Raw genomic sequence first — 17,876 nt, 5'->3', positions numbered from 1 at the left:
TACCGATCACTTTAGGTGAATCGAACACCATCTTACCTGATCTGTGTTTTACCATAAATGTGTCGAGTTCGGGAGTCGGTTACGGTCAATGAAGGATTAGCACCCTTGAACCGCCCTTTTGGTACCAATTAATTTGTCGATTGTCTTTATTTGCAAAAATTTGAAATTTAAATTTAAAAAATTCGATTTGAATCGCTTACCTTTGATCGATTGAAAATTCTCTATAAATTAAAAAAAATGTTAGAGGGAATAAATAAATAAATAAATCAAAAGAAAGAAAGGAAAAAAAGGGAAAAATAAATCAAGGGAAAAAATAAACCAAATATATATATAAGATAAAATAAAATAAAAGGAAAAAGAATAAGAAGTAAATAATTAATAATAATAATAAATGTACATATATATAAAAAATAATATATATATATATATATACGAAATTAAAATAAAATATCAGAAATAAATAAAACATGAAAATAAGAAAAGGGACCATTTTAAAAGAAAATAAAATTGGGAAATAAAATTAAAAGAGAAATCAGAGCTAAATTTGAATTATGGGCCAAAATGAATCCTTACAAGCTCGAGGGAACAAAAAGGGAATTTACCTTTTTTATCTCAAAAATGCGCGGACCCTAGACATAGGTCGGGTCACGCGCGGGTCGGTGTTCACATGTTGTATAAAGCCCAGAAATACGCATTCCCCCTCATTTCACCTATTTCTCTTCTCTCTCTAAGGGGGAGAGAACTCAAATTCTTTATGCCCTCTCTCTAGCAGGTTCCCATTGATGGGAAGTCGGTCGCCACCACCGCCATTGTCCGCCGCTCCAGTTGTCGCCTCTGGTGGCCGGAAAAAACCAAACTAGCCCAATAAGTTCTCCCGACCTTCCCGATACCAAATCCGGTCTCTGAATCGCCAAAATAGACCCAACACTCGTAGATCTAAAAAAGAAACTTCAGTTCTCACCCTTTTTCGCGATGACCTTTCGATTTTCCAGTTGTTTTCTCCTCTCCGGGCTTAGATCGGGGTTGTCTTTGTGTTTTTTTGTTTTTTTTGTGTGTTTTTTGGTTTTTTACTGAGGGGCTTCGGCCTTTGGCTTGTATATGTAGATGTTATGATTTTGTACTATTGATGTCGTTGGTTTTGTTCCCGGTGTTTATGGTTCTTTTGTTGGCAGTGTGTTGTTCGATGTCTGTTCTCTGGTGTTTGTGGTTTGGTTTTTATGATCCCTCGGTGTACCATCCGTTGGTATTTATATACCCCCCACGGGGCTGTTCCGGTGATGACGAGGTCGTTCCCATACCTTTCGGGCCTAACGTTGTTTCACGTGGCCGGGAATCCTGGGATGGTGTAGTCCCGACTTTACCGGTCGGTCGGTTCTCCCTTTGACTGTATAACTCCCCCGTGCGGTGCTATTGATTGATTGTGGAACCCTAGTATGCTACGGGTCCTTGGTTTACCCGATTTACACGTTGGGTGCCCAGTTTTGGCCTGCTAGGTCAGGCAGGTCAGAACCTGGATCTGGGCTCGTGCCCATTTGGACCCTTGTTGGACTTGGACTTGGAGATATTGGACTTGAACAAAACAAAAAAATAAAACAAATTAAATTAAATTAAATGAATAAAATAATAATAATAATAATAATAATAATAATAATAATATAAACTATATAATATATATTTCAAAAATATTTTTTAAACTATATATTATATTTTAAAAAAATCAAAACTATAAAGTATATAATTTTTTCAAAAATGTTTTTTAAAATTATATATTATATAAGTTTTTTCAAAAATGTTTTAATAATTATATATTATATAATTTTTCAAAAAATGTTTTAAAAATTAAATATTATATATATATTTTCAAAATGATTTCAAAACTATATATTATATATTTTCAAAAGCATTTTCAAAAACTATACATTATATATGTTTTCAAAAAAATTCAAAACTATATAATATATTTTTTTTTGAAATGTTTTCGAAACTATATAATATATATATTTTAGAAAACTGTTTTTCTGAAAATTATATTTTTACAAAAAACATTTTCAAAAATTATATTATATTACTATAAAAAATAATATATAAAAAATAAATCCAGACGAAAATAAGTGTCTACAGCTGCCACTCTTTGTCCTTTTCCGTGGAACAAAAAATAGGACAAAGATAAAAAGACACAAATTTTCGTTCGGTGGAGTTGAAGAATAACTTCCTGTCGAATTAAGTTACGAATGACTCTTCCGTCGCGAAGTCGAGTCCATCTTGAAATGATGTGGAATTGAAGCCGTAGTTCGGAATTTGAATTGGAATGGTCTTCTTATTGCCAAATTATAGTCCACTTCGGTCTTCTTCTCGATTTAAAGACCTTGGTTTAAAAATTCAACTGGAAAGTAATTCCTTGACTCTACCATGTGGTTGACAGGCCCTCGAGCTGAATAAAATCGAACTCCAAAAGTCTTCGTTGAAAAATAGCTTTTCTCGACTTAAGCTATGCTACTGAAAAACAGTTTCTTGTCACTAAGACACGACTAACATAGGTCTTCTTCTCGACTTGAAAACCTCGACTGCAACCGAACAGTAGTATGATTGATGTGTCATCTAGCTGAATGAAATCGAACTCGAAGGTCTTGTGGTTACAGATAGTTCTTCTCGCCTTGAGTTATGTTGTAAATGATGCGTCTTTGAGCTAAGTGTAATCAAACTCGAAGGTCTTTGGTTGGCAGATAACTCTTCTAGCCTTGAGTTATACTGCAAATGATATGCCTTTGAGCTGAGCGTAGTCGAACTCGAAGGTCTTTTATTGGCAAATAGCTCTTCTTGCCTTGAGCTATATTGCAAATAATGTGCCTTGGAGCTAAGCGTAGTCAAACTCGAAGGTTTTTGGTCGGTAGATAACCCTTATAGCCTTGAGTTATGCTGCAAATGATATGCCTTGGAGTTGAGTGTAATCGAACTTGAAGGTCTTTTGGTGGAACATAGTCATTCTAGCCTTGAGCTATGCTGCAAATGATGTGCCTTGGAGTTGAGCGTAGTCTAACTCGAAGGTATTTGGTTGGTAGATAACCTTTCTAGCCTTGTGTTATGTTGCAAATGATATGCCTTGGAGCTGAGCGTAGTCGAAATCGAAGGTATTTTGGTGGCATATAGCCCTTCTAGCCTTGAGTTATGCTGCAAATGATGTGCCTTAGAGCTGAGCGTAGTCGAACTCGAAGGTCTTTGGTTGGCAGATAACCCTTCTAGCCTTGAGTTATGTTGCAAATGATATGCCTTGGAGCTGAGCGTAGTCGAACTCGAAGGTCTTTGGTTGGCAGATAACCCTTCTAGCCTTGAGTTATGCTATAAATGATATGCCTTGGAGCTGAGCGTAGTCAAATTCGAAGGTCTTTTGTTGGCAGATAGCCCTTATCGCCTTGAGCTATGCTGCCAATAGTTTCTTTAAAAAAATGACTTCCCTTCACGGGTCTAAGCCAATCATAATTCTTTAGGTGGTTCCTTTGAGTGGGTTCGAACCAAGTAATATGATTTTTAGATAAGTCCCCTTCATGGGAAAGCTCACTGATAAATTCTGTCAGTTGGATATCTTTCATCGTGGAATTGAAATCTGGCTTAAAAATGTTAACTGAAAACCTGCTACTCGTTATTGAGTTAAGCTGATCTGGATTCGTTCTGAATTGGCTCTCGAACCCATCTGAAATTGATTCTGAGATCTGTAGATATGTCAAGTCGGTTGAGGTGTAGCTTCTCACTGTTGAGTCAAGCAACCACCATTGATCTTTAAAGGAGATTTCGAATCGAGTATGAAGTCGAAACTTGACTCTTAAAGCTGCAAAAAATTATGCATATGAAAAATGATAAATGTAATGCACTTAAGTATGTCTAAGATGCATGCAACATGAGTCAGTCTTGGACGGAGTCTCGTTCTGTCTGCCAATCTGGTCCTTGGAATCGATCGTGCCCCATTTTCTTCTTGGGCTTCGGCTTTAAAGACTTTTCATATTTGAAATTGTCCTGTTCGAAAGTGTTTTTTCTCCTTTCTCTTATTTTAGGAGAGAAACAGATGAAAATGTAATAATTCTATAAAATATTACCCCTTAATCTAGGCTCGCAATCGAATACAATCATAAATGTGAGTTCAAAGAATATCAAAAGAATCAATAGCTCTTTTATTGCTTTCAGAGTTATAGCTCTTTGACAAATATTCAAGTGGATGAGTTGGCTTTAGGTTGACCTAAGGTTTCAACCATAAAAAATGTCATTTTTCGGTTATTGTAACATGATTTTTCTTTGGCTTGGTATTTTAATCGGATGCTAACAAAATGACGCAACTAGCATAATCAATTACTAGACCTTCTATTTCGGTCCTCTGAAATCTTCCATTTGTTCAAGCTTTGTAGGCTCCTCTAACAAAGGTAGTGCAAAAATATCGGTCTAAAAATGAAATCATTGAGTGCTCGTATGAAATTGACTATAACAGGTGTTCCTTAACTCTCTTAGTCCATTTTTACCGAAACTCCTTATTTAAAATTGCCATTGTTTGGCTAGCTAAATCCATAAAGCTGGGCCGATTAACCAATTGCTCTAGAGGGACAGCTTAATATAGATATTATAATCACCTTTATCAGGCTAGCTGAATATTATCTATAAAGCCGGGGGCGTTTAACCAATTGCTCTAGAAGGACAATTCAAGCTTTATTGTATATTATAATCTCCTATTTCAGGCTAGTTAAATCTTATCCATAAAGTCGGGGCGTTTAACCAATTGCTTTAGAGGGACAGCTCAAGCTTTATTGTATATTTATAATATTAGAATTTGGGTATATGGGTCCAATTTCTTAAGTTTGTCAAGAAGAACCTATTATAGTCTAGGTGTTTTTGAAAGTCAAGGAATCTCATCTTTAGAGTTCAATTTCTAAGCAACTGACCTAAACTAGATTCACCTACTCGACTATTCCATTTGTAAAGATCATGATCATCACTGAACGTCTTAAACAAAAAGTATAGTAATTATCATATGCAAACGATTCCCCATGTTGTTCGCACATATGCATATCTAAATACCAAGGCTTATGAAGAGAGAAGGCCACATTGGTTATTTGCAAGATAAGGGTACGGTGCTTGAGTGCATATTCTAGGTAAGGTCAAAAGTCATTGTTTTATCAGTTTTTGATCATGTTACCTCGTCAAAGATCTGTAACTCTGAAGCATTCACAGAATTTTTTTAATTCAATTGATATTCGAAGAATTGCAAGTTTGCAAATGTGATTCATTGCTCACCATCTTTAAAATAACACAAATTTATTTAAATGTTCTTACAAAACTTTGAGAAAATATGAAAAAAAAACACAAATTCAAACAAAAAGCCTCGAATGATGAAATGATCTTCCTCACTTGGATGCCTCCAAGTTGTTGAAGTCAATCCAGTTCTGATTACGCATCTTTTACACGGCTCTCTTGAATGCATAACAATTCTCAATTGTGTGCCCTGGGACACCGCTGTGATATTCACAATGAGCATTCTCATCATACTACTTGGGGTATGGGGGCTTCATAGGTTTCACCTGATATGGTGACACTACGTGGGTGTCAAGAAGTTGCCGGTAAAGGTCCTTATAAGTCATGAGAATAGGGTCAAAATGTTCCCTTTCTTTCCTGGGTTCTCTGGAATCTTGTTTATAAGTACCTGACAATACAACTGCATTTGCTTTTGGTTTGGACCTTTACTGACATGGTTGATATTGTTAATCTCTCCATCCCTCTCTCGCATAGGAGTTTTCCTACTGGCATTCCCATCCTTAATTTTACCTTGTTTTATGGTCGACTCGATCATTTCTCCGGCCATAACCAAGTCTGAAAAGCTTTCTGATGTGATCGCAACCAAGTGTCCGAAGTATGGAGTCTTTAGGGTATGTATGAAAAGCTTCCGGGTTTCATTTTCATCCAAAGATGGATGAACTTGCACAGCCAAGTCCCTCCATCTTTGTGTGTATTGCCTGAAACTCTTGTTATGCTTCTTTTTCATGCTTTGTATCATAACTCAATTTGGCCTTATGTCATTGACATGCTTGTATTGTTCCAGAAATGACTTGGCCAGGTCCTTCCAGGTCTTGATATTTGATTGACTTAGCTGGTTGTATCATCGGATGGCTAAGCCCGACAGACTCTCCTGGAAGCAGTGGATCAGGAGTTAGTTATTTTCTCCATATTCTGTCATCTCTCGACAGAACATGGATATGTGAGCGGATGGACAATTGTTCCCATCAAATTTCTAGAATTCCGGGGACTTGAATTTCGGAGGAAGAATTAAGTCTAGGACTAGACTGAGTTTTGCGACATCGACTTCATGGTAGTCATGGTCTCCTTTGACTACCTTCATTTGGTCCTCTAACTGTTTGTTTTTTTCCTCCATCTTCTTCTCTTTGACCTTTTCGTCCAAATCCGATACATGGTAATAACCCGAATTGTTCTTAGGGTTAAATACAGCAGTCTGTATCTCAGCAGTATATGGGGTCTTTGCTTTTGCAGTGGATAAGTCCCTTTGAAGTTCCGGTAAGATTTCAGGTGTGATAATCACTTGTGGGGTATGTGATATATTTACCCCTTCCGATGAACCTGCCCCAGGTGCACTCGCTTGCTGTAGACTGGATAACTTGGCCATAATTTGAATGACCAATGACTCTTGGCTTTTCATGATTGTATCCATAGTACTCAGACTACTCTGGTTTATCTTATCTTCAAGTTCTTTATGCAATTTTGCCATGTTCTTCTCGATTTTCTCGATTCTTGCTTCCATCTTCTTCTTTTTCAGGCAGGTGTTATGCGGATAGGGTGTGTCCAATTCTTGAGGTAGTGTATCCAACATGTGTTCCTTTCGATGAGACATGTTTCTGTTAGTTAATACGAATGTAAAGAAAAATAACAAAATGCAAAATATGTCTAAATGCATGATGTATGAAATGTTCGAGGCATTGATCCAAAAACGTGTTTGTTACTATAAACAATCCTCATTGGGTACAAAAGTGTTACATCTGAAGAGACAAAAAACATTTTGATGGTATAGATCCCGAACAACCTCTGACAGGTTGATTCTTCTTCCGTATTTTTTCTGTCACCGGTTAAGTATCCTATCGAATCATTCCGGCTCATTTGGCTAAACTGTGCAAGTGATGAGCTGCTTGCCCCAAAAATGTCTTGAATGACTGCATCTCTGACTTTCACTCTCTTCTGAGTACATTCCTAATGAAAGCACCATTGGAGTCCTCCATCGATAGGAACTATCCGAAGCTTGCTTTTTAAACTTGTCAATAGTGGCATCCAGCTCAACTAGGGTTTTACCATCTTGTTCTCGTAATCTTTAAAAGGACTCTCTGGTTCAGTAACCTTTTTCTTGTCCTGCCCCTGTAACTTTCGCCATCCCATTTTGGAAAAGTTGACTTTTGACAAGCTTGGTGGAAACCTGGTCCATTCCGAGTCGTTTCTGACCATAGCTGGACTTATGAGCTTTTCATATCTTGTATTATAACTCTTTGTCCATTAATGCAGATTATTTATGTTTAACAAACACGTTTTTGGTGGATCAATACCTCTTTTGAATTAATGATGCAAAAGATGAAAATAAAAGAAAAGAAAAGAAAAATGAAAAGGTTAGTGAGGTGAAAATAATAAAAAATAATCATGAAAATAAAAGTCCTACCCCATATGCTTATTGTTCTTACCCGGACATGATCTCTATCTCGCATGCTAATTTCAAACAAATCCTAACCGCATATTTGTCTAGTTCGCATGCTTTAAACAAAAAGTAAAGCAGGAAATAAAATCAAAGCAACCTAGGGTTTGGAATGAGGTTTTGGGGTGGGCTCTAATTCCCTGTACTCTCACGGTTTAGGTTCTAAAATGGTACCCGAGTTCTCTTTGCTGGTGCCCCCTTGGGCTTGCCAAACTCTTAGTCCTAAGCCCATTACAAGCTTATGTGGACTAAGTTAAACTTGAGAGGATACATTCTCTTATGCCCATACGGAGAATAAATTCACACGAAGACATAAGGTATATGAATCCCGAAGGTTACTTGCTAGGCTCATACGGAGAATAAATTCCCACGAAGGCGTCACTTTTGCCCCCACTTAAAAGGGTTCAGAGCTCGAATATAGAGCTAGAGATGACAATTTTGAAAAATCTGAAATCATTAAAAAAAACGCAAGTACAACTATTTACTTGAAAAATAATCAAAGATAAATAATTGGAATCGAATAAATAAATTTAAATTTACTATTTTCACAAAAAAAGACAATTGAAAAATAATTTCGACCTGACTCACTTACCTGTCTCCAGCAGAGTCGCCAAACTGTCGCGAACGTCTTTCAGTTGGGCCCGGAATTGGACTTCGACGTGAACAAATGGATTGAAGTCACCACCGATCACTTTAGGTGGATCGGATACCATCTTACCTGATCTGCATTTTACCAGAAATGTGTCGGGTCCGGGAGTCGGTTACGGTCAAAGAAGGATTAGCACTCTTGAACCGCCCTTTCAATACTAATTAATTTGTCAGTTGTCTTTATTTGCAAAAATTTGAAATTAAAATTTAAAACATTCGATTTGAATCGCTTACCTTTGATCGATTGAAATTTCTCTATAAAGTAAAAAAAATGTTTGAGGGAATAAATAAATAAATAAATCAAAAGAAAAAAAGGAAAAATAAATCCAAATAAATCATGGGAAAAATAAAATAAAAATAAAATAATAAAAATATTAAATAAACCAAATATATATATAAGATAAAATAAAATAAAAGGGAAAAGAATAAGAAGTAAATAATTAATAATAATAAATGTATATATATATATAATAATAATAAATATATATATATATATATATATATAATACGAAATTAAAATAAAATATAAGAAATAAATAAAACATGAAAATAAGAAAAGGTTCCATTTTAACAGAAAATAAAATTGGGGAACAAAATTAAAAGAGAAATCAGAGCTAAATTCGAATTATGGGCCAAAATGAATCCTTACAAAGCTCGAGGGACCAAAAAGGAATTTACACTTTTTATCTCAGAAACGCACGAACCCTAGATGCGGGTCGGTGCTCACGGGTTGTATAAAGCCCCCAAATACCCATTGCCCCCTCATTTTACCTATTTCTCTTCTCTCTCTAAGGGGGAGAGAACTCAAATTCTCTTTGCCCTCTCTCTAGCAGGTTCCCACTGATGGGAAGTCGGTCGGAAAAAACCAAACTAGCCCAATAAGTTATCCCGACCATCCCGATACCAAATTCGATGTCCGAATCACCAAAATAGACCCCAACACTCGTAGATCTAAAAAAGAAACTTCGGTTCTCACCCTTTTTCACAATGACCTTTCGGTTTTCCGACCGATTTCTCCTCTCTGGTCTTAGATCGGGGTTGCCTTTGTGTTTTTTGGTTTTTTGTGTGCTTTTTGGTTTGTTTACTGAGACGCTTCGGCCTTTGGCTTGTATTTGTGGATGTTATGATTTTGTACTGTTGATGTCGTTGGTTGTGTTCCCAATGTTGATGGTTCTTTTGTTGGCAGTGTGTTGTTCGATGTCTGTTCTCTGGTGTTTGTGGTTTGGCTTTTATGATCCCCCGGTGTACCCTCTGTTTGTATTTATATAGCCCTCCACCGGGGTTGTTTCCTGTGGTTACGGGGTCATTCCCGTATCTTTCGGGCCTAACGTTGTTTCACGTGGCCGGGAATCCCGGGATGGTGCAGTCCCGATTTTCCCGGTCGGCCGGTTCTCCCTTTGACTGTATAACTCCCCCGTGCGGCGTTATTGATTGATTGTAGAACCCTAGTATGCTTCGGGTCCTTGGTTTACCCAATTTACACGTTGGGTGCCCGGTTTTGGCCTGCTGGATCAGGCAGGTCAGTACCTGGATCTGGGCCCGTGCCCATTTGGACCCCTGTTGGACTTGGACTTGAAGATATTGGATCTGGACCAAAAAAACAAAACAAATTAAATTAAATTAAATGAATAAAATAAAATAAAATAAAATAAAAATGATAATAATAATAATAATATAATATAAACTATATAATCTATATTTCAAAAATATTTTTAAACTATATATTATATTTTTAAAAAAAGTTTTCAAAACTAGATATTATATAGTTTTCAAAAATGATTTTAAAAATATTATATAAGTTTTTGAAAAATGTTTTTAAAACTATATATTATAAATTTTTTCAAATTGTTTTTTTAAATTATATATTATATAAGTTTTTTCAAAAATATTTTAAAAAGTATATATTATATAATTTTTCAAAAAATGTTTTAAAAACTATATATTATATATATTTTTTCAAAATGATTTCAAAACTATATATTATATATTTTCAAAAGCATTTTCAAAAACTATACATTATATATGTTTTCAATATTTTTCAAAACTATATAATATATATATTTCCGAAATATTTTCGATACTATATAATATATATATTTTAGAAAACCGTTTTCTAAAAATTATATTTTTTCAAAAGACATTTTCAAAAATTATATTATATTACTATAAAAAAATAATATATAAAAAAAGTAAATCCAGACGAAAATAAGTGTCTACAACAATAATATAATTGAAGTCCAAACCAAAACTTAACGTTATTATTGAAATAACTAAAAATTCAATAAAACAAACGATACATCATCTAATGTTCAATAATATTTGGTGTAGTTTACCCTAATAACAAAATGATAAAAAAAATGTAAAGTTAATGCGTTGACATCTTACGCAAGAGAAAGCTAGAAACACAAGTTATATAGAAATGGGCTTTTGGCCTTTAAAGCAATAATATTGGGTTTATCAAGATTTATTGATCAATCGCCAAAAGTATCAATTGATGTCACTCTTTATCACTAAATTTTATTTGCTATTATTTCATTTTTTATATAATGACATTTTTTAAATTAAAAAATAAATATAAAGACTCTAATAATCTTTGGTTACATAATCTTGTAACGTATAAGCTAAGTGAATATATATATATATATATATATATATATATATATATATTAGTAGAGAATGCGAAATTTAATATGATAAGCTTCTTCACTCTATTACTATTAGACTCAATATTGTTAAAACTTTTTAATCGAACCCATATGAACCGATTCAATGTGAAGTATCAGACAAAGCGAACGGTTTCTTCAACCTATCCGGTTTTCTTTTCGCACAACATTACTTGTTAGCAAAGGAGTGAAAAAGTAGAAATAATTTTATTTTAAAATTATTTGATCCAAACCAAAAGGCCCGGCTAAACCGTTGAATCTAAAAAGCGGTTCTCCAATCCCGGAGCCAATATATAAAAAAAGGAAAAACCGAACCCGATTCACATTTACCACTAATCAACCGCGTGATGAACGGCGGCGATCATAGCATCCTTGACCGACTAAGTTGCTTTTCACGGCGTCGCCATGGTTCGTCAGCAGGCGGGACCCCTTCCCGCTTTCTTTAGTCACGTGTCTCGTTTATCAACACGCGCCCTACCGATTATTATAATAGATTATCAAAAAATCCTCTACACACGAAATCTACGCGTATATGCTTGAGTCATATCAGACCGTTGTATCTAACCATCAGATCCTATCAAAGTTTGTGGACGGGTCCCCACTAACGTCTTTACAAGTGTAACAGATTCGTAGGATCATGATGCTGCGGTGCACCTAATCACAACGGAACCACCATTCGACAGAGATTGTGTTTACATCAAAGTTTTAAATATCAATTAAAATTAAGAAAATGATTACATAAATAGGTGAGTTAATACCATATTTTGTATTTTGCCCATTCGATGCTATTTTCTAAGACATAATTATGATAAAAATATTATAATAATTAATTTAACAATAAGTTTTTTTTTTGTTTTAATATTTTATCTTAAAATAAAAAGATCTTTAATAGTTAGATAACAAATACTCAGCGTTTCCAAAACTGTATATTTTTATCTTAAAATAAAATATTAAGACTCGAGACACTAAAAAAATGTTAAAGTGTTTATTTAGGTAACCGCTAGAGTTTTTTTATCACAAATAAAACATTAAGGGTTTAAATACTCTAAAAAAGAATAGATGTCAAAATCATTATATAATATTGCGATATTTTTTGCCATTAAATTTTTTTATTAATATGTCAATTGATTAATCTTAATTTCTTATTCGTATTATAGAAGTTTAATTATAGAGATGTTTTTCTAATTTGATTTACTTTACTCATAATATATTGGATCTTGTCTAAACATAATAATATCTTGTTTCACTATATTAATTAATTGTTAATAGTATTAATTTTTATTAAAAATTAAAAAGAATGTTAAAGTTTTAACTTTTTTTTTATGATTTAATCCATAACTTGTATAAAGGAGGGCATTAAAACATTAACTATTTTAAATTCACTTAACGGGGTATAATAACTAAAAACAAAATAATACTTAATTAATGTTGATAAACTCAACCAAATAAAATTAAAAAGTATTTAATACGGTATTATCGTAATTAATTAAAGTTAAAAGAGAGTTTGAAAGCACTAGTGTTATAAAGTAGTTAGAAAACATGAAGGGTGAATGATATATCACGCCAAAAGTAAAAGTAGGAAAGGACAAAACAAGTGGGTAGAAAGCAGCAAATGGAAACCCATTTGCAGCTGATTTTGACACTGTAATTTGTTAAATGTTATTCTTTTGCTTAATCCACTTGAAAAAAAGGGATATTTATACGAAGAAACCCGCTGTTTAGCTTATATAAGCTTGGCAAAGGTTTAAGCTTGAAGCTTTTAAAGAGAGTTTTAAGCAAAGGGTACATGAAAAGATTGGTTAAGAAGTAATACTGTTCCCACCCGCCTTTTCAGTCTCCTCCTTTCCATGTGACTCTGTCTCCAAATCAATCCCCTCCATTAAATATATTTCTTTATAATACTGTATCAACTCATTAAACCTGAAATCTCTTGAGTTTCTTCTTCTGTTTCTTTTCACACTGCCACTGCTGGTTTGGGTTGTGGTTTTTTGATCCTGGGAATGTCCCTAAGATTTGGGTTTTTCTGGGTTTTTTGTCTTGGGATGATAAGTATGAGTTTCCATTGAAGTTCTGCTTAAAGCCCGGAAATGGAGAGGATTTTGTTTGGACATTTCGTTTTATTGCTTCTCGTTTGCTTGGGCTGTTTATTCTCTGTTCCAGTTTCGGGTCGAGACGGACCAATCACGGATCATACCAAGTTCATTTTTGGTTTGTGTTTTTTTTAACATCTCTTTTGCTTTGGGACGTTATTGTTTAATCTCCAACGTTACTGGATTTTTTATTCATATATGTTTCTGTTGTGATTTGCTGTTTATTTTTATATTTGGTTGCTGGAAGAGAAATGGAATTTTGGGTGCTTGGATTATTTTGTTTTTCCTGGTGAACTATATCTCAAATGATTATTTTGATCTTTAAGTTCTTATCCTATGTAATCAAGACAAAGGATTGATCTTTATTGATGTTTGATATCTCAATTTTGTTTTTGGTTTCTTGTGAATGCAGGAGGGGTGAATTTAGGTCCATGGAAGAATGGAATATCTGAGTTGGCACAAGCACCAGCTCCCACAAATGATGAGCCTCCAAATACGCTGGTTTTGGCAGCCAAAAGGACAAATAGGCCGGACATTCTTCTCCATTTCAAGCATTATCTCGGTGGGTGGGATATTACCAACCGGCACTACTGGGCGGTAAAGTCTTGGCTCTACCCTGCATTCTCTCGTTAGTCTTTGGATTGGTTTGTTGAATCTAATTGCTTTAAGAGTTGGTTTATCCTCAGTATTGTTGAAATGCTAATATCACAATAGACTTTGTAAAGACTGTATCTCTGAAGTTAGAATCTATGTCAAATGAGACTGGAATCTTAATATCGACAGATATGGTGGAGGGAAACTGATAGAATTTGAAATGGTTAGTGTTGTTGTTTGGGACTTAAATGCTAGAGAAATTGTATGACAATAGTCAGCACCTTTTTTATTAATCTTTTAGAAGAAGAACTGTATTATGTTTCTTCTGGATTTTTCAATGAATTAAGGTAGGAGGATTATGGCTATTCTAAAAGTAAATACGGTTGGGCTGGTAGCAGATTTTCTTAGATGAACTATGAGCATTTGCTAACAAGGCCATTTTTTTTATCTATGACGCACTCACAGTGCTTTTAAAGCTACAATTTGCATGAATTAAGGTAGGAGGATTATGGCTATTCTAAAAGTAAATACGGTTGAGCTGGTAGCAGATTTTCTTAGATGAACTATGAGCATTTGCTAACAAGGCCATTTTTTTATCTATGACGCACTCACAGTGCTTTTAAAGCTACAATTTGCATGAATTATTGAGATTTCATTACACTAAGATGTTTCAACTTACCTCTAATCGGCATTTTTGACTGTGGTATCTGCAGTCTGTTGGATTTACAGGTGCTGTTGGATTCATTTTCGCTGTCTTATGGTTTGTTTCTTTTGGCTTGGTTCTTGTGGTATATCATTGTTGTGGATGGAGACTAAACATCGAAGGAAAAAGATCAGATCGCTCCCAAAGGATTTGTCTTATAATGCTGGTTTTGTTCACCAGTGTTGTAGCGTAATAATCCAAACTTGAAACCTTTTAGGATTAAGATCTTTGTCGAGCTTTTTATTTATGTGCATTTTTTTTCTTGTAAGCAATATATTAACCTCTTTTAGGCTAGTTTTTTCTGACCCCGAATCTCTTACTGAGCAGGACGGGATGTATTCTTCTTTCTGTTGGGCAAGATGAATTTCATGATGAAGTGTTGCATACTTTGAAATATGTTGTAAACCAGTCAGACTACACTGTGCAGATATTAAAAAATGTTACACAGTACCTATCTCTAGCAAAAACCATTAGTGTGGCTCAGGTGTTCCTTCCTTCTGATGTTATGACCAATATTGACAAGTTGAACATAGATCTAAACACAGCAGCTGATACACTTACCGAGAAGACCAGTGAAAATGCTGTCACAATAAGAAGAGTCTTCAATGTTGTGTATGGTCCCCACCTCTTCACTTTAGAACTAATTCGCATATCGACACGTTAATACTTAGTTGGCCAATTTTAAATTTGTTTTCAGGCGATCAGCACTGATCACAGTGGCAGCTCTGATGTTAGTTTTGGCTCTGCTTGGTCTTGGTAAGTATCGACAGAAGATTTTGATGACTTTTATCTCGTTGTTCTTTATCGTTTACATGGCTGAAGCAAATCTGAAATTTGTGCCTTATTTTGTTGCAGTGCTGTCTGTTCTAGGGCACCAACACGCCATTCACATGTAAGTTCTTTTGGGGCCAGTGTAGTTTTAGTGGAAAAACATGTTCTGAAACTAAACAGCTCCTGTGGTCCTTGGCGAATTCTCTTCTTTCAATTCTACTACAACTTCACATGTTTTTTTTCTGACACTACCAATCACTTGTTGCAGATTCATTGTCAGCGGATGGTTACTCGTAGCTGTTACATTCATTCTTTATGGAGTTTTTGTAATCATGAACAAGTAAGATATCGGATCAGTGAAAGATTTCCAAAGTTGTACATTTTTGCTTACTTGTAAAAGAATCTAAAACCTGGTTTGGCATCCATCATACCTGTTGTTTGTTTATATACAAAATGCTTTGGCTCCCCTGTGTACTATTCTTCAAAGTTGCTTGCTGAAACAATTTTGACAATATTTCATCTTTGACATCTGCAGTTTGTCCGAACAAATTAATTCCTCCATGTCATTGCTGTTCCTTTGTTTCCTCCCTTAACGTCATATACGATTGTTTGGCTACATTTTATCTGATGGATGTATGATCTCTTCTGTGTTTCAGTACAATTTCTGACACTTGTATGGCCATGGAAGAATGGGTGGAAAATCCCCAGGCGGAGACCGCTCTTAGCAATATCCTTCCTTGTGTTGATCCTCGAACGACAAACCATACACTCACTCAAAGCAAACAAGTCATCACTAGTATAGTAAATGTTGTCAATACATACATTTACTCCATTGCCAATGCAGATCTTTCCCCAGATGACGATCGTTACTACAATCAGTCTGGGCCTCCCATGCTTCCTTTATGTTACCCATTTGACTCTCAGCTCCAAGATCGGCAGTGTGGGTCTTACGAGGTTTCTATGGCAAATGCTTCTCTGGTATGTCTGTCAACTTCGATAATACCGTTTCTGGATAAACCTTCATCCTGCAATAAAAACAGCTCTTATATTCTTGCATGCAAGAAAAACTCGACCGCATTTGGTTTCAATCATTTTTATCTTTCAGGTATGGCAGAACTACACGTGCATGGTATCAGAATCTGGTGTATGCAACACCACTGGAAGGATTACGCCGGACAGATTCACACAGCTGGTGGCAGCGGTCAATGAGAGTTATGCTCTTGAGCACTATACCCCACCATTACTGTGCCTGCAAAATTGCGATTTTGTCCGGGAGACATTTCAGAATATCACTTTGAATTACTGCCGTCCATTGGAGCATCACCTCAAGATAGTAAATGCAGGATTGGGGTTAATCTCCGTCGGAGTTTTGCTCTGTCTAGTTCTTTGGATACTCTATGCAAACCGCCCCCGAAGGGAGGAAGTGTTTGTGAAGACGCTGTTGCCGAAGATGCTATTGTCGATGAAACGAGTGAGCTGCAAAAACATTTTCAGCACAAACGGCAGGAACAACACAACATCGTCGAGCACAAATGTATCTAAAATTATAGCAGCAAATTAGGTTGAAGTAAATTCTTTTTCTTCGGGATAGAAACCAAGATGGGGAAAAGCCTCGTTTTTGAGTTGGAAGGGTGATCTCCTGTCGTCGTCTTATATATATATATCTATATATATATATATATAGATATATTATATGAAAATGGAAAGTAATTGATTGGTAGCCATCTCAGCTTTAATATGATCCGTTAATTTAGTAGAAAATGCAATTTGCAGGGACATTGGAGCCTACTGTAACAAGGGAGGTTAAATTATATTGATTTCTTTCAGAAGTGGAAGCAAAACAAATCCTGCTCCCACAATGAGCCTTCAGCCAAAGTACATAATGCCTTAACATCATAATCTATAACTTGAATCATTGTTCTGTCTTACAATGATATTGAAATTGATTTATGTTATTTTCTATTTTTTATAAAATATGATCTTTCCATCATTAGAATTTACCAATCTAAGTCTTTACTATGGTTACTGTTACTGATTAATAAATTAAATACCGATGATTATAAAAAATAATAAATAAAAGATTAAAATAGGAAAAATAAAGAAGAAAAAACGTGGAAGTTTTGGGGCATTACGTAATGTGACTAATTCATGAACAGCATTATTAGCCGTAGATATGGAACGCGGGAAGAATCTTGGAAAAATGGAAAGCCAGTACCCACAACCCCATTAAAATAATAATAATAATATTTTAGTTAACAATACGTTGGAGTTAAGGTTCAGCGTTCAAAGACAGGGATCTAAATATTTCCTGGTACCAAATAATAATAAATATTATTTTAATTAAAAGTATACTTCAACTTTTTATACATTTAAAATTTAATTTTCTTACTACATGCACAGTTGCATTGCATGTCTTTATCGATCAAAATACGGCATGCCCCACGCCTTGATTCTTTTCTTCCAAAACATACGGTGGACAAAAGTCGACAAATTATTAAAATAATACTCATTTTAATAATTATTTATCAAATATACATCAAGCAAAATATTAATTTCTAAAATGGTACTTATTTATATCACATAAAATCAAGGTGTTGTTATGAAGATGCATCTTGTCTTGTGTGACGGTTCGGGTGACGAATTTCTTTTAACTATTATATCACTCGATGAATTCAAACAATTTA

The 17,876-nt window shown here is 34.9% G+C and overlaps 1 protein-coding gene across 3 annotated transcripts; it reads left to right on the top strand.

Annotated features, from left to right (window-relative positions):
- The first annotated feature begins 12,786 nt into the window (after positions 1-12,786).
- Positions 12,787-16,849, top strand: LOC120170268. Of its 3 annotated transcripts, none has more exons than XM_039178252.1 (9): positions 12,787-13,242; positions 13,537-13,686; positions 14,432-14,610; positions 14,749-15,033; positions 15,119-15,177; positions 15,277-15,313; positions 15,461-15,532; positions 15,849-16,170; positions 16,298-16,849. In XM_039178252.1, exons 2-9 carry the CDS (start codon positions 13,564-13,566, stop codon positions 16,751-16,753), a joined length of 1,533 nt encoding a protein of 510 aa, XP_039034183.1. In that variant the 5' UTR covers positions 12,787-13,242; positions 13,537-13,563; the 3' UTR covers positions 16,754-16,849. The 3 variants fall into 3 exon arrangements, with proteins under 3 accessions (XP_039034183.1, XP_039034179.1, XP_039034189.1); XM_039178248.1 differs by having other exon boundaries at positions 12,789-13,242; positions 13,537-13,721; positions 16,298-16,847; XM_039178258.1 differs by lacking the exon at positions 14,432-14,610 and having other exon boundaries at positions 12,790-13,242; positions 13,537-13,721; positions 16,298-16,847.
- Positions 16,850-17,876: the final 1,027 nt, after the last annotated feature.

Source organism: Hibiscus syriacus, unplaced genomic scaffold (genome assembly GCF_006381635.1).
Source record: "Hibiscus syriacus cultivar Baekdansim isolate YM2019G1 unplaced genomic scaffold, ASM638163v2 tig00003041_pilon, whole genome shotgun sequence".
NCBI lineage: Eukaryota > Viridiplantae > Streptophyta > Magnoliopsida > Malvales > Malvaceae > Hibiscus > Hibiscus syriacus.
This window is presented reverse-complemented; position numbering and strand designations above follow the sequence as displayed.